At 35.0% G+C, this 21,344-nt stretch overlaps 1 protein-coding gene across 6 annotated transcripts in view; it reads left to right on the top strand.

The window, feature by feature from the left end:
* The window catches only part of PAN3 (poly(A) specific ribonuclease subunit PAN3), a 129,238-nt gene that overhangs the window by 32,711 nt on the left and 75,183 nt on the right, over nt 1-21,344 (top strand). For 4 of the 6 annotated variants that reach the window (XM_027591455.2, XM_027591454.2, XM_027591458.2 and 1 more), the window contains exon 5: nt 5,400-5,561. The exons of the other annotated variants lie outside the window; for them this stretch is intronic. In XM_027591455.2, the coding sequence (XP_027447256.1) occupies nt 5,400-5,561 (162 nt within the window). The remainder of the gene's footprint in view (nt 1-5,399; nt 5,562-21,344) is intronic. 6 annotated transcript variants of the gene reach the window in all.

The following is a 21,344-nucleotide window of genomic DNA, read 5'->3' as shown; positions in this document are numbered from 1 at the left end:
CTAAATTAATTAGGTGTAGGAGCCTTTAAGATCCAGGTAATAAATAAGGTAGAGGTATAGTTCCCTGTCCTGATGATTATATGAAAATTAGTTTATTTTTTATTCAGTTTGGGGTCCCTTTTTCCCAGTGACTTTAGATTAACCACCGAATTAATGGAATTACAATCTCATATTTAGTTCTCATAATTACAAATGTGCTAAAATACCAAGACATTTCATTAATTGAGGGAAGGCCATTGTGAGCTAGAAGAGGTTATAAAAGAAATGAAGGTTTATTTTCAAATAATATGTAGTAGATTCTAGACCAGAGGTTTCTATTAGTGGATCTGAGACTGTCAGGAGTGGCAGGAGGTAGGTTGCTGAGTTATTACAGCAAAAGGTAGTGAATTAATTTAATTACTAAGCATTATTTGAAAAGAGATAATTCATACATATGTACCACTGTTTTCTAAGTATATGAGGCTGTTGTGACTAATAAAATGCAAGTCATCCAAAAATGTCATTTATAGTAACTAAATCATCATTCATTGTTTCAGAGTATAAAGTGTGAAAGCACAATTGTGTTTTTGATGTTCAGAAGGAGTTTTTAAATTTCAGGTTAGTGGAAACTTTTTGTAATAGGATAACAATTTGATTTCTAGTTTATTACTAATTAGATAATGACATATGACAACACATGGCTGGTAATAATGAAGCATTGTGGAAGCATTGTTAAATGCATTGTTAAAGCATTGTTGTTTTGCCGTTGTACCAAAAGAATTGTGCACTGAAAAATTGGTCTGTTACTTGATAGTTTTAACTACATTTTCTATTACAAGCATGGTATTTATAGATTTTTCTTTGGCTTGAATGTGAAGTTTTAGAAGAGAATATATCTTAGCTTTGTATTTCTAGGAAGAAGGGCATAGAGCCTAATGCTGAAATGTGGAGTGAATGAATGTATTAAAAAATGTGTGTACATTTAGACTTTTGAACTCAAACAATCCTAAAAATTAGCTTTTACTGCTCTTTCTTTCGACATAGAGACTTACCTCAATTATAAGGAATGAAGGTGGATTTCCTTAGACCTAAACCATTGGAAATGGCTTTTATGAACCAGGGCAAGAAATTTTGAAGAGCCAGGGCTCTGGGGGCTACACAAGTAATGGTCTTGAAGGTTCTAAGTATCTAGATCAAGCTTTAAGGATTTGGGACGTTGAACTATTGAACTTCCCTCTCTTTTTATTTCAGGGAGTAACTTCAGTTTCTGTCTGGACCAATAGTTTCTTATCTAAGTTTTTTCTATGACATTCTCTGGAACTTGACTACTCAAAATGTGGTCACCAGATCAGCATTACTAGCAGTCTTGGGAGGCTTTTAGAAATGCAGAGTCTCAGGCTTCACTCTAGGCCTACTGAATCAAAATCTTTATTTTAATAACATCCCCAGAAGATTCATAGGTTCGCTATAGTTTGAATACAAAAGGATCCTTGAATACTTTTGTTCAAGCCTAACCTGTTTTTTTTAATGCCCCGTATAAAGGGTAAAACTATTTTCAACTACTGTCTTATTGTACTGTTTATTTAGATTTTGTGAAGAATGATAAAAATTCACTCTTGTAGTACATCTTGAGACTTAAAGTAAAAATTGGGTGACTAGAGTGAGGAGGGGAGAGATAGGGAGGAATAGTTTTAGCCCTGCTGGATATTTTACTACAGGAACAAAAAGAGGTTGGAAATTTGGATGTACAATATTGACTTACTAGGAGGTGGGGTAGAAAAGCTGGTTATTTACCAATAGGACAGGACATTTACAAATGCTTCCATTCCGCAAGTGGAACTCCATAGAGGGACAAGGCTATCAAGAATGGAGGGTCAACAAGGGGACGTAACTTTTTTTTTTTTTTAAGATTTTATTTATTTATTTGACAGAGAGACAGTGAGAGAGGGAACCCAAGCAGGGGGAGTGGGAGAGGGAGAAGCAGGCTTCCCGCCGAGCAGGGAGCCCATTGTAAGGCTTGATCCCAGGACCCTGGGATCATGACCTGAGCTGAAGGCAAATGCTTAACGACTGAGCCACCCACGCGCCCCCCCCCAACTTTTTTTTAACTCTAACATTCTCAACATTGGTCTAGGAAAGGATTACTGGAAGCTAAGGAAAAGGGGGGAGGGCTGTTGCTTTTGTTTGCTCTGGAGTAGAGGGGTTTGGATCTTACAGATCTCAGAATTTTAAGGTAATAACTTTAGGGGTTAGTAAACATTTTCCATAAAATTTTGTTTGTCCCTTTTATTTCTTCATCTTCTATTTGAGATTTCTCCAATTTCCTTAACTCCCACTTTCAATCACCTATAGTTGTTACTAACCTAGCAGGTCTCTCCCCAACCAGGCTTTATTAGCTCTATTCCCATTTCAGTTCCCTTGAGTTCACATCCTTCACCTACACCAGTGATTCTCAAATGGGGGCAGTTTTGTTCCCCCAGGACATTGAAGATATATTTGATTGTCACATCTGGGACTGTGGTGCTACAAGCATCTATAGGTTAAAGGCCAGGGATGCTGTCAAAACATCCTACAATGCACAGGACTGCCTCCACAACAAAGAATTATCGAAAATCTGTAGTTCTGAGGTTGAGAAACTCTAATCTGGATTACTGTGAATCCACGGGTTTGTATGCCTGTTTCCACTTTAAGTTTCATTCAGAAGCTTTCAAGAGTTCCCCATTGCCCATGGAATGAAGTCTGATTGCCCATGGAATGAAGTGTAAAGTCCTTGGCATAGGATATAGAAGAATTTTTTTCATTGCTTTGAAGCCTCATCTTTTGCTCTTCAAGGTTAGCCCTCTCTAGAGGGTAGACTGAATACTTGAGGTTTTCACCTAACACTACAGTGCCTGTATGCTGCTACATATACATTTTTCCTAGCCTACAGTACCTCTCTCTCCCTCCCCCCTCCGTCTAGGCAAACTTACTGCTTCTTCAGAATTGCATTTCACCTTCTCTGTGAACTCTTTGTCTCTGCCCTATTGGTACCTTAATTATATATGCATTTATTATATCACAGTGACTATGTTCTGTTTGCATGACTTTGTTTCCTACTACAGTATATCCTCTTGAGGGAAAAGTGTGTGTTTTATTTATTATTGTATTCTAGTATTTAGAACAGTTCCTGATGCAAAGTAGCTTCTTAGATGTTTAGTGGAACATACATTTTTTTCCCCAACGGATAAGTAATAATTTGGAAATTAGCTTACAGTTGAGATTTTACTATAATTTATGTCTTGTGCAGTAATATGTAATCTTTTTGCCTCACCTTCATGCTTTCTGTTGCTGCTATCCCTTTTCAGATGTCATTTTGCCTTCTCTTGCTTATGATGGTAATTTAAATGGATTAATACTTAGGTCTTTTCATTCAGTATCACATAGAAGGTTGTACTTCTTGATTAGATTTTAATCTTTTGCTATTTTATTGAAGAAAGTTAAATCTATAATGGCACATGTTTAGGGATCTCTTCTGCCTAAGAAGGAAGGCGTTAGGCTAAATACAGGTTTTTGACGGTTGTGGTGGAGAGAAGAGCGATGAATTCTTCTTTGGAAAAATGAGAAACATATAATGAGAGCTTTTGGGGAGGGAGAATGCTACATTGGATTTATTTAAATACTTTTTTTCTGTTTTGCTTAGTACACTGCTGTAAGAAAATAAATTGCGCTATTGTAATGACCCGCTCAAAAGCAAGTCTGCATTTGTGAAGGATCTGAATACCAGAAGGTCATTTAAAGCAACAGTTTTCATGCTTTCAAATGTATGACTGGAATTTAGGTGCCCTTGTGGTAATCCTAGTTGATAGGTTGTTATTTCATTTAAATAAATATTCTTTGATGTGTTGAACATTTCTGATAGGATATTCTTTAGCCCAGACATTTTCTAAAATATAAATTTTAAACTAGTGAAAGCTTAATTAAGGTATAGTGTTTCTGCTGTGTATCAAAGCCTTATAGTTGTGAGCTATATTACTAGAAATAACTTGCTTTAAAATTCTTTCATTTATAATATTGTTCCAATGGGTTCATTTTTATTCTCATCCACAAAAGTTGCTTGTGATGTAGACATAAAGGGTAATTGAATTGGTGCAAGAGTGCATAGAGATGGAAATATTTTAGTCTCATGAAATTTTATCCACTGCTATAATTATTGGGTTGGTAGGTAGTTACCTTTCTTACGCAAGCTTAATTTTTTCCCCCTTTAAATCAAAGACTACTAACAGATGCCCATTTCTGTAGTTAGAATGTAATTTGCATAGAATGATTTCCATAGGCATTATTTGCAAGGTCATTTTGAAATTTAGAAATTAGTGTTTTCTTCAAATTAGTTGTCTCTACTGGCCAAAATTATATTTTATATATTTGTCTGGCTAGGACACTTTTTCTGAAGAAAGTTATTTTTAACTATTTGCTTTAGCAGACTTAAGACAGAACAGTGAGTAAACATAGATTTTCTTATTTCAGGTCTTAAATTAGTTACCTTCCCAAGAATGATCAGCATTCCTTAAAGGGAAAAATATATACAAATTCCCATAAAGATATAATTTAGTGCAAATTTACTATAAATAAGAGAGGTAAGATGGTGGAAACTATCATTAACCTTCACATATAAAAAAGCCCTGCCAACCTCTGGTAAGATTGTTTACTAACTTTATTATAATGTTTGCCAATGAGTTCATGCTTTTACTGGACAAGCTATTTAATATCAGTCTGTTTACATTACTGGTATACTTATAAGACCCATGAAAGTTGTATATTTTTAAAAAATTTGAGCTTATTTCTTTTAGTACCTTAAGTTGAATGCCCACTTAAGACACAATGACTTGTACTTTTGCCTAATGTGCATAGAATTTAAAAAATTTAAAAAAAAATCCATTCCTTAGGAATTAGCTGCTTCTTTTAAGTGGGAGTAGTTCCTCTTTAAGAAATAAGATAGCAAAATGGAGCGGAAAAAGATATAGTTTGGAGAATTTTTTTACCTGTATTTGGTGCCCTTGAAGCATTTCTTCATATTGCAGTGAGAATAGGTAAGTGCCAGTGGAAAAAATTTTGCAAAGCATTTAACTTTGCTGATAAGTTAATTTCTATTCATTAAGGTTTTATAAAATTGAATTATAATGTATACTTCTAAAACATCTGTTGCTTTATATCAATATGTTGTTCAGCCTATTAGGACTGTGGGTTATTTTGGAGGTGTGTATTGAGGGCGGCGGGGGTTGGGAAATGGTGGGTGGTGATAAGGACATTAGAGAGAATGTCTTAGAAATTTTACTTGTTTCCTATTCCACCATTTCTGATATCATCTATATGTTAGTTATGTTAGTTTAGATTAGTGTGGGGGATGTTAGGAGTGGCTTGGTTTCTTTCCTTCTTTTTCCTAGCCAAGGAAGTATCGCCTGGGGATGCTGGAGGAGAGGCTAGTTCCGATGGGATCAAAGGCGCGAAAAGCAAAGAACCCTATTGGCTGCCTTGCTGACAGGTGTAAATCAGGAGTACCCATCAATATGGTTTGGTGGAACAGAGTCACAGAAAACAATTTACAGGTAAAAATAATTTTATTAGACATTTTTTGAAAGTGAATATCTTGGTTGCTTTCTGTGTCTGTGTGGGGTGGTGGGTGTGAGATTGGATGGCTTAGTTGATATCCTTAGGTGATTTTTTTTCTTTTTTTTTAAATCAAAGGAAGGTCAGTGGCCTGTTAACCAACTAAATGACTTTGGTGACTTTTTGAACTTTCTCTGCTTATAGTATACTTTCCTATTCTTTTATGAAATTTAGTTTTTCCCTTTTGATTTTGTTAACAAAAAAGAGTTCAGTTATTTTAATACACAAAGTTATTCAGGGTACTATATTCAAAAATCATTATAAAATTTATTATGGAAAACATTTATTTGTACTCTGAATAACAGGAAGCTTCATGTGTTTACTTTTTGTACATTTTTACTAAATAAAAATTATATGTAAACAAACTTGTTAAGTATTGGCTCTAAAACCAACTTCAGTAGTATGCTGTCATAGAGTTAAGGCAGGTACATTTCAGTCTTGGACTCTCCCTTATCAATACTGAATAATGAAAATGGATTTTATAACTCAGAGACTAGCTTTGAATAAGGTTCTGAAGTACCTGTGAAATAATTTGAATTAGATTCAGTTTTAATTTGGAGTATAGTTATTCTCATTTAAAAAAATTGGTAATGGTGTAATATAGATCTATTAATCCAAATTTCAGTTTAGATGGAAGTAGAATATCTTTCTTCCCAAACTTTCTGAATACATGGGTATTTTTAATATATATTGCCAGCCAAAAGTCTGTAATCCCACACACACATACCACACACTGAAAAGTTATAACAAAGTTAACAACTTGGTTTTATTTCTGTTACCAACCTTGTGTTATGAAGGGGTTCCACAGTATTTTGGTCTGTTCAGTATTAATACCATAGCAATATCTATATTGCCTTGGGCACAAAAATAAAGGAGTTACTCCAGAAATATTACAAAGCATAGTATCTGCCCCAAATGAAGTTTTCATAGTATTTTGTAAAGGTCAGGAAAACCTGGGGAGGTGGGGAGGAGTCCACATCATGATATCCTTAAAATTTCATTGGAAAGTTTTGAATATGTCAGTTAGGAAAAGCAATATAGTTCACTGAATTTTTGTCTTAATTAGATTAGTAGGAGAGAGATATGATGTGGATTGTTAGAATTATTTTTCAGTTTTAAAAAGTCTGAGAATAAATTGTACCCTAACTAAGAAGAGATACAAGTGGAACTGGAACTGCTTGTAGGCTGTGGGGTAAAACACTGATAAATGCACGGGTATAGCCACTTGGTCTTTCCACAGCTGTCCATCTTATCCTGTTGCCAGCTTTTGAGGGACCTTTTTTTAGCCCAGCTTGAAAAATCGTTAGGTTACTATAAGAATATATGCTAGAAATTATGTTTTATTTTTAATTAAAACAGGTTATAATATATAGGCTTTTCAATGTGCGAAAGATTGAATTCGTGTTATCTGAATCTCCTGTTTCAACTACTACTATTATTTTATCCTTCAAATAGTTCTTTTCCTTTAAGGACATGAGGAATGCCTTAGTAGCTTGGTTTGATATTGGAAGGACAGTGTCACCTCAAAATATCAGTCACATGTTGAAGTATTGAAAAATGCCCATCTGGTGTCCATTACTATATCCATGGATTCCTAAACCAGGTACCTGGTGTTGTTTATGCAGAGCAAGGAGTATGTCCGTACCTTTTTTCTTTTCTTTTCTTTTTTTTAACTGGGGTTTTTATCTTTTTGTTGTGTGAGAAAACTAATTCTTGTGAATCTGTTCTTTTTTTTTAATATTTTATTTTATTTATTTGATAGAGACACACACAGCGAGAGAGGGAACACAAGCAGGGGGAGTGGGAGAGGGAGAAGCAGGCTTCCCGCAGAGCAGGGAGCCCGATGCCGGGCTTGATCCCAGGACCCTGGGATCATGACCTGAGCTGAAGGCAGATGCTTAGTGATGGAGCCACCCAGGCGCCCCTATTCGTTATCATTTTTTTAAGTTTTGTGTGATGCTTTTTAACATACTTGTCCACAAAAATTTTACACAATAAAAAAATATGAATAGCCAGCTATCTTTCCTGTTTCATTTGTGTCCTTTCCTTTAAATCTTAGGTCTTCTTAATCTTAAGGTCAGAGAAATGTTTATTTGTATTTTATTTTAGTAATTATAGCTGTGTTTCTTAAATGGTTACCTTGTGCCAGGCACTGTGCTAAGCTCTTTACATATATTGTCTCTTTTGGTCTTCCTAATAGCTTATGAGAGAACATTACTATTAAATGAAGAAACATCTTCAGAGAAGCTAAGTAACATTAAGGTTAAATAATAGAGAAGCAGACATTTTAACCCATGTTTGTCAGACTTTAAATTCTCTTAACTTTATGTGATATACCCTCTATTGAACTAGAGCTGTGGTTGGCTTAATTATCTAACTGGTTAACTGAACTTCTGTAGGGCAGCTTGTTTTTGGATGAGAGTGCATACATATTTTCTATCCATGGATTGTAACTTACGCATAACTGCAGGATTGGTAAGGTCAGTCCTTTTTCCTTATGGTTCCATCTGATTCTCAGTGACCTTTAATTACCTTTCTTTCTGGAACTGCAAACATTTCTTCACATTGATTTCTTAGTGTTAAGTTAACATCTTTAGAAGTTTTTCCACTTCTGAAAACAAAAGATAACCAAGAAAACCCTTATACCAAACACAGCAACAGAAACTTTCTCTGAAGGTTTCCACCTGAATCATTCATAATTGCATTTATTCTCTTCAGTGTTGGGTTTCTTTCAAGAGCTCCATGATCCCTCATCTTTTAGTACTTAATAATCGTTTTATTTATTTTCCATCAAGAATCTCATGATACGAGAGAGCCTGTTTACCACGACATTTGTAAAACAGTGATTCATGCTTTCATTTAAAACATACATACAAAAATACATGTGTATATATAAAATATGCTGATTAAAGAATCAAAGATATTTATTGTTTTCCTTAGTTTTTCTAAGGATTTAGATGAAGTATATAAATTTTTATATTTATAAAAATAAATTTAGTGAAGGCTAAATTTATTTTTCATATGGCTCTTTGAAATATTGATAATGTTCATGAGGTCTCCATTACTATGTTTGTGGAGTTCCCGTTCGAGAATCCTTGGAATTGATTCTGTTCTTTTCTCTGATTTCTTTACCACCCATTTATTCTTTCAGTGTCTGCAGTTTGGTATCATCAAAATTTGCTGAAATTGGGGCACCTGGTGGCTCAGTTGGTTAAGCGTCTGCCTTCGACTAGGGTCATGATCCTGGGGTCCTGGGATCAAGCCCCACGTCGGGCTCCTTGCTCGGCAGGGAGCCTGCTTCTCCTCCCTCTCTCTCTGTTCTCTCCCCACCCCGCTCGTGCTCGCTCGCTCTCTCAAATAAATACATAAAATCTTAAAAATTTTTTTTTGCTGAAATTGCTCTCAAAATTTGTCAGAGATCTCCTTAATTACCACATAGAGCAGTTTTATCCAATACTTAAAACTGCTGGCCCCCTCACTATTTTTGAAACTTTCCTTTTTGCAGTCTTGACTCTTTGTTTTACCCCTAGCTCCTCGTGAGCTCCAGTTCTTGGCTCACTCATTCTTTGCTTTCCCTTGTATGCCTAAGACCTAAAATCTTATTTCTATTAGGGCTGTCTTCTAAGTTAAAGACTCAGATTTTTTGTGCTTTCTGGTATCTTTGCATGTAGATATGTATCCTACTTGTCCCTGCAAATTTGGCATATCTAAAACTTACGCATTTTTCTATTTTCTAAATGTTTTTTTTGTAGTTCTTCTTTAATGACTTTATAATCTTCCCAGTCCAGTCACTGAGGCTACATATCTTAACTTCTCCCGTGTCATCTCTCACATTCTACCATTTATTATAAGAAGGAAACTCTTGAAGTTTGTTAATTGAAAGACAGTACATTGGATAATTTATTTGCCATCATATTAAGGCTTTGCCACAATAATGCCATATTATCCCCATTTGACAAACAATGTAAGTTGCAATTTAGAAAAACCTTATTTTGTTTTTAAGATTTTATTTTTTAAGTAATGTCTATACCCACTGTGGGGCTCAAACTCAACCCTGAGATCAAGAGTCACACGCTCCCTTGACTGAGCCAGCCAGGCCTCTAATCCCTATTCTTTAAAATTCTGTAGTATCTTCCTCTTCTTTCCTTTTTTAACACTAACAGTTTATACCCTAAGGATACCTTCTGTATAATTTTTGTCCAATTCCTCCAGGATCTCTTTTACTTACCTAGGGCTATCTCTCTAACCATTCACACATACTAAATTCTAATCAAATTCCACGTGTCATGTAATATGAAATACGTTGTCAGTTCTCTGTATCTTTGTATCTCTGTACTATTGTTAACAGAGCCTGAAAAAAAAATCTTTCCTCCTTTTTCCTTCAAGAGTTAACTCAAATACTACCTTCTCTGTGAATACTTGCCTGAAAGAAATTTTTTTTTTTTTTACTGCTTCTATAAGACTTGGTGTTGTTTAAGAGTTATTTCATTGTTTTATATTCTTTACCTGTTTGCCTTTTCCCACTGGATTGTAAATATTTGAGACTGAGCATGTATTTATTACTATTTTTGTACCCTCAATGTATTTTGTCTCTAAATGTTACTGTTTTTTTTTTTTTTTATTTTTTTTTAAAGATTTTATTTATTTATTCATGAGAGACAGAGGGAGAGAGAGAGAGAGAGAAGCAGAGGGAGAAGCAGGCTCCCAAGAAGCTGGGAGCCCGATGCGGGACTCGATCCCAGGACCCTGGGATCATGACCTGAGCCGAAGGCAGACGCCTAACCATCTGAGCCACCCAGGCGCCCAATGTTACTGTTTAATTTCCTTTTATTAGGCAATATATGTGATTTATGGTAATTTATTCTAATACTTTTATATATTTAAAAAATTTGATCATAGGTTCTGGGATTTATAGCTACCATATTACTATTGCTTAGTTGTATTATCACAACTGATTTAGAACAGAGGATAGTGATTTCTTTCGAAATGTTAGAGAATCTTCTATATTTTTAAAACTCAAAGTTTAACATTTGTCCAAGTATTCTTGATATTTTCTAATCTTCTGATCTTGGTAGTAGTCTTAATTACTTCTTGACGTTGTTAAGCCACAGGGCTTCCGCATTTTATATTTTTCTCATGATCTTAGCCCAAACACCAAGCAGATGGTAGATGGAAGGTCACCTGAGACTCCATATCAGGAGTACTTTATTTTACCTAAGTGTAAATTAATTCTCTTTATCTTTCTTCAGTCTTTGCCTAGGTTGTTTACCCATTTCTCTGCCTGACCAATCTGTATGTCAGTTTCCAAATTTTTTATTTGTTCTGTGATTATATAGTTCAAATGCCATTGTTTAGGATTGAAATACTTTATCACTTACCTTACAGAATTGTGAAGATTCAGATTTCCAAGCACATAGTAGATACTAAATAAATTTCCATTCCATCAGTTTCACCCTATCACTCCTAAACTCGGTCTTTGTTTATATTTATTTAGGGTGCTATCAGTTATATTCAGATCCATGTGACATCATGGTGTGTGTGTGTGTGTGTGTGTGTATATATTTTTTTTTTATATATAGGATGGGACAGTAACATTAATTGTCTTTTAGGGGCTCACATTGTAATGCTAACTCTCTTGAATATTTTTAAAAATGCCTTTTTTTTTTTTTGAAGGGATAACAGTGTGTTCTCATCTTTCCCATAAGACTGAGGTGTTAAGGGGCACCTGAGTGGCTCAGTCAGTTAAGCGTCAGTTAAGTGTCTAACTCTTGATTTCGGCTGGAATTGTGATCTCCATCAAGCCCTATGTCGGCCCCTGCTCTCAGCAGAGAGTGTCCTTGAAGATTTTCTCTCTCCCTCTGCTCCTCTCCCTGCATGCGTGCTTTCTCTCTTTCTCTTAAATAAATAAGGCTTAAAAAAAAAAAAGAATTAGGTGTCAACTGGAATAAAAGGGTGGGAAGTGCATGGCTTTGTTAACTTCTCAGGGTATTACAGGTTAAGATTTGCCTAAAAGTAATGACATTTTAAATAAAATCATATTCATTTTGTCTCAGACTTTTGGAAATAATGGGTTATAGATCATAAATTATTAGTGTTGCTTTAGCTTACCCCCAGAGTGATGTAAATGAATGAGAATGGTAGGACTGTTGGCTGTATTAGGAGATTCATACTTGTCAACATCTCTTTTGATGGCATTTGCTCGCCTTGTAGTCTGATTAAATGGCATTTCTTGTAAGAAGTATTAGAAGAATGCTCATGTTAAGATCTTTTGGCCCACAAATTCTTCTGCGAATTCTAGTTCCTTGTTACTGGTGCTTTTAAGATCCCAGAGAGGTTTTTGAAACTCACCAGATATATCTCAGTCTTTAGTAACTTGCTGAGTTTTAGTGTTAACTTCAGGTGATTTCTAGCCTTTAGACCCAAGGAGATGGGATTGTTTGGGCTTTAGAATGGAATGGATTGGAATTTTTAAGGTTAAAACTTAAACCTTCTACTCAGGGTTCCTCAGGACTTTGAAGAGTTCTAGAACTGTGGTGCAGATAAAATGGCATTAGTATGTATACACTGCTTTCTGACCCCCAGACCCACTTCTTTGCTCCTTTATAGCTGCTGTTCTAAACCTTTAACACTGTTCTCAAACTTACTCACCCCTTCTTTGTCACTTTTGAGTAAATGACTTGTGTATTTCACAGGCAGGGAGAAAGGGCATGAGAATGAATTGTCTCATTTGGTAGCTTTCAACCTGTGGGCAGCATTTTCATTCATAACTTTTCTTACTGTTTTTCCTCCTGTCTCAGACAAACGGTTGTTCCTTTACTATGTGCATCAGAATCTCTTTATTACCTCTAACAATTTATTCTATTATTTATCGCTTTTCAGTTTTAGGACATGTCTCCCTCAACAATGATTTCTTTCTCCTAGCTTGTGAACATGCCATGTTTAAGTTTCTTTCACTCTGGGACCCTGGGAGTAAGGAATGCTAACTGAGGAAATGTTCTAGGGTCAATTATGTTTGGGAAACTGCGATAAAATTTGAGAAATGCTTACTACTTATTGTTGCTACCTTTTTATCTTTAATTCATCCCTCAATTCCCATTGTTTTGCCATTCACTTTCACCAGTTCTGTTGAAACTCTTTTTGATAAGGTTACCTATCAAAAGTACCAGTTCTTATTCGATCTCTGATGGGTTTGACATTGTTGACCATTCCTCTTTCTTTGAATTTAGCTCTTAGACTGTTCTTTGTTAGTCTCTTTTGAAGACCTCTTGTCTGTTGCCTTGCCCTCAGGAACTCTCCCAAGCTCTGTCCTTCATTCTGTTCTCATTTATTCCACACAGTGCCCCTCAGGGGTCTCAGCAGATCTTTATTACTTCAGCTATTCCCTATTCATAGTCGACTTTCAGGTCTTTTTTTTTTTTTTTTTTTTTTTATCCCCTCAGTCCTTTGCATTCACTCTGAATACTAGCTGCTTCAGAACATTTTCATTTATATGGCATAAGACTTTGAAAATTCATTATGTCTAAAATGAACATCACATCTTTTCCTTTAAACCTGTTTTATTCACACATGTCTGTACAAATTCATTCACAACTATGTGCCTGCTGTCTGTCTTGGTTTTTTATATCACCCAGTTGTCTGACTAGTGAGATTTTCTTGCCACCTCCATCTTCCTTATCTGTCACATCACTCAGCCGCTAGGTTCTATTGATTGGGCTACTTTGAAATTGTCTTCACTTTTAATATTACTGAGTTATAATTTAGGTCTACCTTCATTTCTTATCTGGATTGTTATTATTGTAAGACTGTTACTATCTGGTTTCCTGCTTCTGGTCTTAACTTTCAAACCACTACCTGACTGATTATCTGATCTTGTTTTTTTACCTTTGTCAGTAGAATAAAATTCAGATCCTTCAGAAAGGTATCCAAAGTGTACCTATTGATCTCTCTCCTGTTAAATGCTGTAGACCTACTGAACTATTTGTAGTACCATGAAGAGTACCATGCTCTTTCTGCTTCTTTCTTTGAACACTGTCTTTGAACATTGCTTTGCTTGCTGTGCCCTTTTCTCTATCTTTTGACTCAGCAGACTTGTCTTTTAGGAATCATTTCGGGCATATAGTCTTATGACCTAATTAGTCAGCATTAAGCATTTGTTCACTTTTCCCTAGCACTTATATTGCTCTAATGTATATATAACTTGTCTTAAAGGCTAACAGTATATGGCACACTGTAGATACTTAATATTTTTTGATATCTGGATGTTCTGAGCTCTTGGGATTGCAGAATTAGGTTCAGGGTACATTTACCTGTGAAATGCCCATCTGTGAGCTTCTAGACCACAGTGCCTATGTTTTATAGGTTTTTCTTCTCCACAGTGCCTAGCACAGTATCTTCTATGTATTAGCTATTCAAATAATTGAATGAATGAACCTGGATTAGTGATTATCTGGTGATGAGTATATTTGTCCTGATGGTAGTCCTGAAATTTAATGCTTTGTGCAGTTCCTTAAAATTTTCTTTGGTACAGTTTCATGACAAAAAAATATCATTATGGAAAAATGTTTGAAAAATCTTAATATATCTTGAATGTTGTGACTGAATATGGCAGGGTTCTTGGTTACAGAGAATGCCTCTAAGTAAATCTTTCTTACTGTGCAATGTGGCAAATAGGTTTCACTATTGTATACCTATGAATAGAAACTGTGCATAGATATAGAAAATAGTTATAACTATATAGTAATTCTTGCCTCTTTGAGATGTTGTGATGGTCTCATTGCCCTGGACTACTCATTAACTGACCTGAAGGGATATTTTTATTTTTTTTAGGGAGAGTAATTTTTTTTTAATCTTTCTTGAGATAATTGACATACAAATAGGTAGAGCAGTATTGAGCTAGGTGATAATGCCTCTGTGACCATTAATGATTACTGCTATTGGGGAACTTGTAACATATAAATAACTTTCGAGTGGAAGAGGAGCAGTTTACCTGTTTTTTGTTTGAAAATGTGTTCTATCCACCACACACAGATTTTGCTTTTTTATATACATTGATTCTATTGGTCTCAATTTAAATATTGCATATTTTATGTGAGTTCTTATGTAACACCATACTGTTCAGTGATGATGATATGCAAAGAAAAGGGAACTGTGTAAGTGACTTTATGATTAACAGTCTTAAACTTTCTTGCAACTTTTTTGTAAAAATATATATACTTAATGGGTGAAAAAAATTCAGATACTATAGAGAAGTACAAAGAAGGAAGCAAATTGCCTCCAGTTTCCTCACCACACAGAGATGACATCTCTCTTAACATTTTAGTGAGCTCTTCAGTTAGCATCCTTTTATATACATGTGCGCGTGTGCACACACATTTTTCCCTCTTTCCCCTTCTTCCCTTTCTCTTAGGCATTAAGTACACCATTTTACAGAAATAGCTATTTAGTATAATTGCTGTATTGTAGCCTAATTTTTATTTTATTTTTACTCACTGGACCTCCCTCCCTGGAAATAGAAATATATTAATTCACATGATTTTTAGTGGCTACACGCTATTGTAGGGACCAAAATCCACATAACTGAATCCCTATCAAGAGATATTTTAGTCACTTCCTTTTTTAAAAAACAATAATAAATTTTAAAAAATACATGCAAAACTTAATTTTTTTTACATAGGTGATTTTCTCCTTAGCTCTGGTTCCTAGATGTGGGGGAGTACTAGGGCAGCTTATTTTTCATTTTGTTGCATATTATCAAGCTGTTCTCAAGAACAGTGTTTAGGGTATTACCTATTTATGACAAACTTCATAAAGGATGGACTAATGAGTACTTTTTTTGGAAATTTATGTTTCCATAGTTTCAAGTTATTATATATAATTACTTTTGCTGAGCTTATGAAAATTTTTCTGTTTAACTCTACCATAATATGAAGCTTATTACTAATTGATTTTCACTTGTAGGTTCTCATGTACTGATGTTACTTTACTCTAAAGATAGCCAAATTATAAACAGGAGAACTTCTGTTTAAAACAAAACTGAAGTGCATCTCTTGGAAGCATTAGTAATCAATTTCTTCCATGGTCTTCACCAATTTGACTCTAATTTATTTAGAAATCATATTTCCTCTATTGGGGTGTTTATCAGAGGGCCCAAATTGCTTCAGAAAATTTTCAAATTGAGATACTAGACTAATTTTCACAGTAGTAGTATTTTAGATATTAACTTTTAACTTACAAGGTGAAATTTTGCTGGTCTTAAATGGGTTAGTTTCTGAACAACCCAGAAATTGAGTATATTTTGATAATAAATTTTAAATTGACCATATTTGGATATGCTTGAAATAAGGGGAAATAACAACCCACTAAATTCAAAAAAAGTCTTGTAGAAATGTGAACTTGGAGGGTCTGGTTAGCCATTTGACTTCTTCTTTCCATTTCACCCTGTTCCTCTTTATTCTATATTATTTATGAACACTGAAGATTGGTAAAAATAGCTCTGAATGGGGCTCTTCTTTATGTCCTTGGGTTTCATCTTTTTATGCCTTTATAGATCATTTTATCAAGGCAAAATACTTGCCAGTTCCTGCCTTTTTCTCTCATTTTCAGTATCCCCTCTTTTACCTACCCAAATAATTCACTGGTCTTTGCCCTTGCCAGGAGACAGACAGACAGACAGACACACACACACACACACACACACACACACACACACACACACCCCTTGGACATAAATCTTTTGAATTAGTCCCAACTGGGCTCTTTTGCTAACTCCAAAGAGAGAAGAATAGTAGTGAAGATGGTATATTGTAGTAGGTTTTAGAAAAAAAGATAAGGCTAAGATTAATATCAACATTTCATATCCTGTTTTTTTTAAATTAATTTAGTCAGGAACAGTGGAGACTTGATCTGTTCAATCTAATTGGATTTCATCAGTAAAGTCATTAAACAAAACTTCCCCTTCTCTTTTCTTCCCACTTTCGCTTCCTCTTTTTCCTCCTCTTCTTCCTTTTCTTTTTTTCTGCTTTTCTCTCTTACTCTCTTTAATCCTCGTTGAAAAATAGAAGATGGATTGGAGTTGAGCAAGATTGGAGTCTAGTTGCTCCATTGGGATGATGTTGCAGTAAACCTGAGTAGAGATGATGGTGGTGTAGACTAGGGCACTGATGGTGACATAGAAATAGTTGAATTTGAGAAATATTTAGGATGTAGAATAGATAATCATGATTTGATGCTTCAAAGATATCTACATTATCAAAAAGATAGTTGTGGTATAATTTATCTGTTTAGGAAAGAGATGATACAGAAAACACAACAAAACTTGAAAAGAAAAACCAACTTAATAGGGAGGTGATAGATTTGTTCACAGATTGTTTGAATTGATAGTTGCAAAGCACCTCTTTGCTAGTGAGTGCCTAAACAAAATGAGGAGTTGGCTAGATTTTATTTATTGATCAAATTAGGGATACCTTGTGTTTTGAAAACATCACTACTAGATTTGTTTTCTGGCCAAGGTGGAAGAATAGGTGTTGGATTTACCCTCCAGAAACAGTTAAAAAACTGAACAAAGTATATGAAATAACAGTTTTCAAGACATTAGGTATCAGACAGTGGAGGACAATCATCCCTGATAGATGGGAAACAAAGGTGAGCCTAGCTTACCTCTTGGAGGGTTTCTAGGCCTGGTGCATGGAACGGGAACTCAGGTGGAGCCTAGTGATCTATTTAATTGAGGAAACCAAACTGGAGGTTCAAAGTTCCCGTTGAGTCTTCAGCTGAGTACTGAGCAGAGGATATGAGTGAAAAGGCTATTTGAGCTGGAAGAAGAAATTCCTAAAAAGATCACAGGAGATAATTCTCAGAGTTCATATAGGACCAACTGTAGTTCCTATTCTCACCAGCCAAAATGGAAAACATCATGATTTATGAAGCACCAGTAACATAATGGGAAGTCTTTTGCGTAGTAGTGGGGCCAAATTATTGTCTTAAAATAAATGCTGCCCTGGCCCTTCCTGATGAAATTTAAAAGCAAGATCTGAAGGATCAGACTACCTTTTAAGCAGTTTATGATGGAGAACAAAGCTCAAGAATTTTTATAGGAATGTTAAAAAAAATACCCAATACCCAACAAGATAAAAGTAGCAATATTTGGCATCTAATAAAAAATTAGTAGACATGCAAAGACTACTTGTGAGTCTGAAATAATTTTTTAAAAAAGCAAAATAAACACTTCTTTCAAACATACAAGAGTTGAAGGATTCACCACCAGCAGATATGTACTTCAGTAGATATTAAAGGAAGTATTTTAAGCAGAAGGAAAACAAAAGCCTGTGGAAATCAGAATCTATACAAAGAGATGAACACTGGGAACAGATACTCCATGAGTAAATATAAGAAACTTTCCCCCTTAGTTAAGTCTCTTTGAAAAATACTTGTTCAAAGCAAAAATAATAACAACCTCTTATTAGGTTTATAACATAATAGATTTAAAATATGTATTGACAATAGCACAAAGTCTGGGAGAGGAGAAATGGAAGTATAATATTGTAAGCTTGCTATACTATATGTGAAGTAGTGTAAGACAATTACAGTTGGGTGTTAGGAACTGAATTTTGTCTCCCCTAAATACATATGTTTAAGCCCTAACCCTTAATGTGACTGTATTTGGAAATAGGACCTTTAAAGAAATAATTAAGGTTAAATGTGGTCATAAAGGATGGGGCCCTAATCCAGTATGACTGATGTCCTTAGAAGACAAAGAAATAACCAGTGGTGCACGGGCACAGAGAAAAGGCCTGTTGCTGTGAGGGCACAGCAAGAAGTTCGCTGTCTGCAAGCCAAGGAGAGAGGCCTCAGGGGAAACCACGTCTGCTGGCACCTTGATCCTAGACTCTTACCTTCTAGAACTGTGAGAAAATAAATTTCTGTTGTTTAAACTGCTCCGTATATGGTATTTTGTTATGACCCTAGCAGACTAAGATAGTTGGTGATAAGTTAAATATATATACATATATATTATAAAACTTAAGGCAGCCACTGTAATAACACAACAGAGAGTTACAGCTAATAAGCTGAGAGAAGAAATAAAAAGAAATTTTAAAAATCAGTTAATTCCAGAAGAAGGCAGGAAAAGGAAAAGGGGAACAAAGAACAAAGAGAACAAATAGAAAAGTAGCAAGATAGTAGTTTTGAATCTACCCATATTAATAATCACATTAAATGTAAATAGCCTAAATGTCCCAATAAGAAGGCAGAGATTTTCAGATTGGATTTAAAAAAAAAAAAGAGCAAGATCCAACTATATTAAACTGACAAAACCCCCACTTTAAACATAAAGCCACAAATAGGTTTAAAGTTATACCATGCACTAGTCAGAAAAGACTTGGGTGTGTGTGTATTACTAGTATCATACACCATATATAATAGTATGTATACTATAATATATAGTTTAATTATAGTAATATACTACTGCATATTATCAGTCTATACATAGTGTGTATGTATGTGTGTGTGTGTGTGTGTGTATAATATGTAGATAGATAGATAGATAGTGTAGTAATACAGTTGGTTCTGGAACAGTGTAGGGGTTAGGGTGATAACCCCCCATGCATTTGAAAATCTTTGTATAATGGAGTGCCTGGGTAGCTCAATCGGTTAAGCGTCTGCCTTCGGCTCAGGTCATGATCCCCGGGTCCTGGGATCGAGTCCCATGTCGGGCTCTTTGCTCCATGGGAGCCTGCTTCTCCCACGCCCTGCCACTCCCCCTGCTTGTTCTCTCTCTCTCTGTCAAATAAATAAATAAAATCTTTAAAAAAAAAATCTTTGTATAACTTTTGACTACCCCAGAACTTAATGACTGGTAGCCTTCTGTTGACTGGAAGCCATACTGATTATATAAACATTGGATTAATACACATTTTGTATGTTATATGTATTATATACTATATTCTTACAATAAAGTAAGCTAGAGAAAAGAAAATAATAAAATCAAAAGAGAAAATGCACTTATAGGTACTGTACTGTATCGAAAAAATCTGTGTAAGTAATCTTGCACAGTTCAAACCCATGGTTATTCAAGAGTCAACTGTATATATAGTACACTGATATATACTGTATAAATAATATACCTGAGGTAGTTGTATTTACATCAGACAAAGTAGGTGTCAGAGCAGAGAATATTATCAGGAACAAAGAGAATTATTTGATAAAGGGACGTTCATTAGGAGCATGGATGTAGCATTCTTCAGTGTGTATGTACCTAATAATAGGGTTAAAATATGAATATATGAGACAAAGACTAATAAGTTGCAAGGAGAAGAAGTAGACAGACAGTGATAGGGATTTCAGTACTCCTCAGTAGTGGAGGGAGACAAAAACAGTAAGAATATAGGAGATTTGAACAACTCTATCAATTTGACTTTTATGGAAAACTCTGCCCCCAAACAACCAAATTCATATTCTTTTTAAGTGCACATAAAACATTGACTTAGACCAATTCTGGGTCATGGAACAAGTCTTAATAAATTTATAAAAGGATTCAGGTCAGACAGATATGTTCTCTGACCACAATGTAATTAAGATAGAAATCAGTAACAAAGATTTTTGGAGAATCTTCAAGTATTTGGAAGCCAAATAACACACTTCTAAATTATATGTGAGTCAAAGAAGAAATAGGGAAAGCAGAAAGTATTTTGAATTGAATGAAAATGAAGACATGTCTAAAGTTGTGGGATGCTGCAAAAACAGTAATGAGGGAGATTTATAGCACTAAATGCTTATAGTAGAAAAGAAGAAATGTTCTTAGGTCAGTGACCTCAGCTTCTACCTTAGGAAACTAGAGAAAGAAGAACAAATGCAGCCCAAATTTGGCCCCCCAAAGATTACTTCATGTCCTAATCTCTGGAACTTGTGACTTCTACCTTATTTAGACAGTCTTTACAGATGTAATTAAGTTAAGGATTTGGAGATATCTTCCTGCATTACCTAAGTGGGCCCGGAATAACGGCAAGTGTCCTGGTAAGACAGAGGCAGAGGGAGATTATACACAGGAAAAGGTGATATGAGGACAGAGACTAGAAACAAGTGATGTGGTACAAGCCAAGGAATCTCAAGAGAATGCTGGCAGTTACCATAAGCTAGGAGAGAAGCATAGAATGGATTCTGCTCCAGGCATTTGTACCACCAACTTAATTTCGAACTTATGGTGTCCAAAAAGTAGAAGAGCATACATGTCTGTTGTTTTAAGCCATCAAGTTTTTGGTAATTTGTTACCAGAAAACTGGTACATATGTACTAGCAACAAATAATAGTACATTGAAATTTTTAAAATTATGTAATTTATGATATCAGAAATATAAAATAGGGATCAATCTGACAAAGGTCTGAGAGTCTGTAATTGAAAACTTTGAAACATTCCTGAGAGGAATTAAAGAAGACCTAAATAAATGGAGACAGGTATCATGTTCATGGATCTGAAGACTCCATTAAGATGTTGATTCTTACCAAGTTGATCTATAGATTTGTGTAATCTCAAATAAGTAGTTGATTTTCATCAAAGTAGCAAAGGCTATTCAGTGGAGGAAAAATGATCTGTTTAGCAAACAGTGCTAGAATAATTGAGTATATGCAAAAAATATTAGACCCATACCTCACACTTTATAAAATTAACTCAGAGTGGAACTTAGACCTACATGTAAAACATGAAACCACAAAATTTATAGAAGAAAACG

Source organism: Zalophus californianus, chromosome 3 (assembly GCF_009762305.2).
Source record: "Zalophus californianus isolate mZalCal1 chromosome 3, mZalCal1.pri.v2, whole genome shotgun sequence".
Classification (NCBI taxonomy): Eukaryota; Metazoa; Chordata; class Mammalia; order Carnivora; family Otariidae; genus Zalophus; species Zalophus californianus.
This window is presented reverse-complemented; position numbering and strand designations above follow the sequence as displayed.